The sequence below is a fragment of the Cyprinodon variegatus genome, unplaced genomic scaffold, assembly GCF_000732505.1.
Source record: "Cyprinodon variegatus isolate N-32 unplaced genomic scaffold, C_variegatus-1.0 Scaffold671, whole genome shotgun sequence".
Taxonomy (NCBI): domain Eukaryota; kingdom Metazoa; phylum Chordata; class Actinopteri; order Cyprinodontiformes; family Cyprinodontidae; genus Cyprinodon; species Cyprinodon variegatus.
In genome coordinates this window covers 269,975-275,399 of record NW_015151124.1, presented here as the reverse complement: position 1 = coordinate 275,399, position 5,425 = coordinate 269,975, and the positions used below count along the sequence as shown (strand labels likewise).

Here is a 5,425-nt window from a genome sequence, read left to right as displayed (position 1 = left end):
GATAGATAGATAGATAGATAGATAGATAGATAGATAGATAGATAGATAGATAGATAGATAGATAGATAGATAGATAGATAGATAGATAGATAGATCTTAAAATAATTGATCATAATACAAGTTTGACTTAGTGATCTGACTGTGATTTAAGTCCCAAAGACATGATTTTATAGAGAAGCAGTTCTTTGCTCAAACAAAATCAACAAGCCTTTATAAACATGTCTTTGCAAGCTCTTCACATCGAGAAAACCGTATTTTTGCCAATTCTTCTTTTGAATAAAACCTCAGGCTTAATGGAAGACATCTGTACATATCAAATTTAGAGTCTCTCTTGTGATTTATGCTTGGATTAAGCATTAGGATTAAGTTTGCAATTTGAATAGACCACACAACAGATGAATTTCTTTGAACTTTCTAAATGGTTCTGTTGTAGCGCTGGCTGTATGTCTAGGAAAGCTCTGCCCAAGTCATAAAAGGATTTCTTTCCGCATCACCCTGTATTTACCTCCATCCATCACTCAATCAACTGTGCACCTCTAAAAAAAAGCATCCCCACAGCATGACGCTGCCATCATCAGATTTAAGAGTGAGATTAATTATTCCAAATGACTTCTGGTGGTTTTGCATGTGGTGCATTTATAGCAAATTTCATTTTTATCTTCTTTGATCAAAGCATCTTCATCAACATTGCTCTTGGCAAACTTCAAAATGGCTTCCTATGGTTGTGTCTCAACAATAACTTCCCTGTTTTCACTTTTTGATTATAAAAAAAGCTGTTTATTATACGAGGTGCATGATTTATAGCTCCTCCTAAGTGAACATTGGCCTCTTAAGAGCTTTTTAGATTTCACAACACCAAAATATAACCCCACTGAAAGCATCAAGCTACATTTTTGTTCCATTTGGTTCATTTTGGAAGTTATTATTTAGGTTAACAGCTTAGTGGTCACCATCTGCTTGAGTCCTTTGCTTTTGAGAAATTCAGTATAACAGGAAATGCTCAAATCACAGGAAAAAGGAAGGAAGGAAGGGAGGAATTAAAGAAAGCAGACCAACGAGTAGGAAATATAAATTATGTTAGCTCTAACACCCATGAGGCCACTCAGCAGCAGATGTGCTGCTGGCAGCTGTTGAATCACCCTGCTCACTGGCTTGTTATGTCTCCTTCTTCCCTGCAGACATCAACGAATGTGAGGACATCAGTGACAAGGTCCCGTTGTGTCAGAACGGCCAGTGCATCAACACAGAGGGGTCCTACAAGTGCACCTGCCTGCCAGGCTTTGTGGCTTCCGCCAAGCCACACAAATGCATCCCTGCCATCCCAGAGTCCTCGCTCAGGGAGGCAGAAAAGTGAAACAGAAACAGACTTTTCCTGCTTTCTAAAAACCACCATCCCTGTGCTCTTTCCCCTGAGAGCCTGGCACTAAACCTCCAACAGCAACACTGTTCGTCCAAGCTTTTTTCCTCTCATGCTCCTCGCAGACACAAGCATACCAACGTTTTTTCTTAGACCTCCCCCCATTACACATTCAAAAAAATAACAGGAACTGTGCAGTGAATGTATTACATGGAATTAATTGTTCAACGTATATCAATTTGCCATAAAGGGATTGTCTTTGGGACTATTTTTATATATATATATATTCAGTGACCCCAGGCAAATTGATCTGCTTATATATTTTCCACAATATTTTATCTGTCAATTAACTTTTCTTGAAGTTTTTTTATTTATTTTATTTACAAGAAAGGCCTCTGAAAAATATAAAGCATCCAGTTTCAGAGGTTAGACTTGATTCCTCTCAATTTTCGCAAAGACGCTTTGAGGAGTTGAATAATTTGTCATTTATCATCTATTTGAGTCGACAAACATCAGAATGTTTCTTACCAATGGTTTTCTTAAGGATTCAAGCTAAAGTTTGAAGGATGTCTGGACCTAGCAGCCAAACTTTCACATTAAAAGCTTTGGCATCGCACAAGCTTTGACAGACTCTACGTGTATATGAGGTTCTGTAAGATGTTCAGGAAATGGAGCAGTAAGTGGGCTGTTTGGGGCCATTTGAGAAAGAAATTCTATCCCTAATCCCCTATTTGTTTCTTTAATAGTATTGGTCTGTTTTATGCCTTAATTTGAAAAAAAATAATAATAATAACAAAAAAAAAAATGCAGCCTTCATTTTATTATCTGTATAAGATTTTGAAAAAAAGCAAAATAATACCTGCAGATATCAGGTTTAAACAAGAAAAGTAATTTATACACTAGTATCAACCAGAGAAATTAATCCTTCTTCTGACCACGCCAATGTTTCTATTAAGAACCCTCCTCACTTAATGGCACTAATTGTAAAGATATGTGAAATTAAATTTAGATTTATTTTGATTTAGCATAGGGTCAAAATATTTTCTTTCATAGAAAAATTTCTTTAATACAGAAAGAAAAACTACATTTTTTTTTCAAAATAGTAATGACTAATTTATAAAAAGAAAAATAATGTAAGTCTTCTTTTGCATTTATGCTTTATGTCTTGGTATTGATAAGACTGTGCAGGAAAGTTGCATAAAACCTTCCCTCTCTGGGGTCTCGTTGGGTTTTATATGATGTGACCTGTAAAACCTTATTATATTCAGCATTATTCAACATGGGGAGAAGAGCACATAGTTCAAGTTAGACACGTGTTTTAATATTCATAAGACAATAAAAGGTTAGTGTACAAGGTCATGTTTACAGGCAGATAAATAGTCCAGAAGTTCATAAATAAGGGGAACTTCTGGAGACCAAGCTACAGTAGACCATGACTAATATTGATCTTCCCACCAAAATTACTTAGAAGGATGCTAAGAAAGAGAAAAAGATCCCCAAAAGAGTTGAATCTTGATTTAAACAAATCTTTATAAAAACTATTGGGCTCTTCCTTTATACCAACCAGTTTTGAAACTCATTCTGTCCTACCAGTTTGGTTCAATATGACTAAAGATTTCCAAAAGAGCTGAGATAGCGAAGGCAATTACCCTCGTCCTGCTGATATTCCTCCTCTAGATGCAGAATAAGTTTATTGCATCCTGGTATTGATTGGGGTGAGCCAATTTCTAGCCTTAATGTATAAATTACAGACCGTCTGCACAACCAGCTGGCCAGTGGGTCACTGCCTCACATGTAATTTATTGCAATTAAAACACTTTAGATCAATAGTGTGAAGTTTATTTAGGCTGAACAGATCGCCCAAACTTCAGCCAGAGGTAGTTTCTCTAGCAGCTGTTACCACAGAACGTAGAAAAGAACCAATAGCGCGTCTCACAGTACCAACGTAATTTACTATTAAGCTCATGTGTGCTGCAGTTCAAATAGGCTCTTCCTTAAAGCTGTAGTGCTTTGTGACAGAGGTTTATGGAAGGGCTTTTCAGCAACAAACCTTTAAGTTGAGTGTAATGTGAAACGAAAGGATTAAGCAATTCCTTTCCATTGTCAAGCACAGTGGAAGAGGTCTGGTGATGCGTGGCTGTTACCCTTCAAAAAGCCCTTGGGAATCGTATTGGTCGTCTTTGCATCATAAAGTCTTTGAAAAAAAAACGATTTGAAATAAAGATTGTGTGTAATTTTTTTCATTTTGCATTGGAAATTTTCCCAAAGATATTGCTTACCGCAATTTCCTACAGGTTTCCCACAGAAATTGCTTATCAGAAAAACATATAAAAAAAAAGCAATCTCCATTACCATTTTATTTACCTGACTAGAATTATATTGGTAACTTCTGGGGACATATATAAGAGAGCAGGGGCTCCTAAATTTCTTCTTCCAACCTTTAGAACAGTGATGGGAAACTTTTAGCTGAGTATTAAAAGATATCACACAAAAAAACACAACATTATATTGTGTCGAACTGTCGGTTATATATTTTAGGGTGAATAGCAGTTTGCTATGGTTAATTTTGATAATGTAAATGACAAGGCCACATGACGTCTATATTTCCCCCCTAACATACACTTGTTTTAAAAAAAAAATTCAACTCGTTTAACCTTTATAGTGTTTGTGGAAATGCACAAAAATCAGTTTTCAATTATAATTTTTTACCTTACATTTTCCCCACTGAATAAATGTACTTAAATCAATGGCTGTATTTTCACATTTTAATTGCGTATCATGCTGCTTTAATAAAATATCTTTACCTGGAGTTCTTTAAAAAAGTGCTGTATGGAAACCTAAAGGCCTTAATGAAGAAGTTTGATATGTTCTGTACAGATTAAGTATCATGTATGATCTTTGTTACATATTCTCTTAATGCTATTTAGTACCATTGATATTAGATTTGACACTACTCATCAAATCTTAAAAATACAAAAAAAATCCACCATTTTGTTTAGCTTTTCTAGATTCATCTGTCTGTAAAAATGTTTTTAAAGCATATCTTTTTCTGTATGAGAAGAGTGACACTGTACCATAGGAACTCTGTGTATACCCTGCCCTGTGGAGCAGACTATGAGTTTTATATATATACTTTTGTTTTTGCAAGTGGCACCACTGTTTAAAAAAAAAAATCTGTTTTTATAGCAAGCACCGGCTCAATCACAACTTTGCAGCATCGTTTTAATAGCAAATGTGATTTTTTACAGTTTCTATTCAATCGATATCTAATTTATGGATTCTAAACAACATTGTCCTACATACAGTAAAAGGCTTATCAGTAATCATTAGTAGGAATTATCAGCAACAAAGAAACAAGGGCCCGATTACACCTTGACAAGACGAAAAAAGCTGTTAACTTATACAAAATATCATTTATTTTGGATTTCTAAAATGAGGTTTTGCAGTGTTTTATATGAAGCCAACTGTTCTTTGCTCTGCTGTTTAATATTTGCTTGGTTTAGACTGAAAGTCTATCAATGCGGTAAACGCTGAGCTATTTAAAGCCTTTTAAACAATAGTCATTTCATACAAAAGCATTGTTGTAAAGCTGTTGTCAATATCATGACTGTTTATTTTGTTTACCATTTGACTGTAATCTGTATCAGTCATTGAAATAAATAAAAAACTTCTGATTTCCTCTGAAAAATTGTGTGTTTATGTCTATAGCACATTTTAATAAAACAATTCAAAGTGCTTTACACTATGGACAAACAATAAAAAATGTACTTTGTGGTGGTATAATTAGGGAAATAAAAGAGAAGTTAGACATCAGACTGACATTATTAATGTATCTTTTACTGGTTGAAATCAATGTTTAAGGGCAACTCTAACCAATGAGTTTCAAACTCATGGTTTTGTAGTTTTCTGGCAGTTTGTTTCACATAACTGAAGCATAAAAACGAACTTCTGCTTTAACATGTTTGGTTCTAAAGACCAGAGAGCTTTGGAAGGTGGATACGACAACAATTTCTTAAATGCATTTTGCTGCTACACTACTTGTTCCTTTTTGATAGTTAACAGTTTTTT

General features: G+C 34.8%; 1 protein-coding gene across 2 annotated transcripts in view; it reads left to right on the top strand.

The window, feature by feature from the left end:
- ltbp2 (latent transforming growth factor beta binding protein 2) overlaps positions 1 to 5,034 on the top strand; it is a 127,637-nt gene extending 122,603 nt beyond the window's left edge. For both annotated transcript variants that reach the window (XM_015394094.1, XM_015394093.1), the window contains one exon: positions 1,179 to 5,034. In XM_015394094.1, the coding sequence (XP_015249580.1) occupies positions 1,179 to 1,354 (176 nt within the window). In that variant the 3' untranslated portion in view covers positions 1,355 to 5,034. The remainder of the gene's footprint in view (positions 1 to 1,178) is intronic.
- Positions 5,035 to 5,425: the final 391 nt, after the last annotated feature.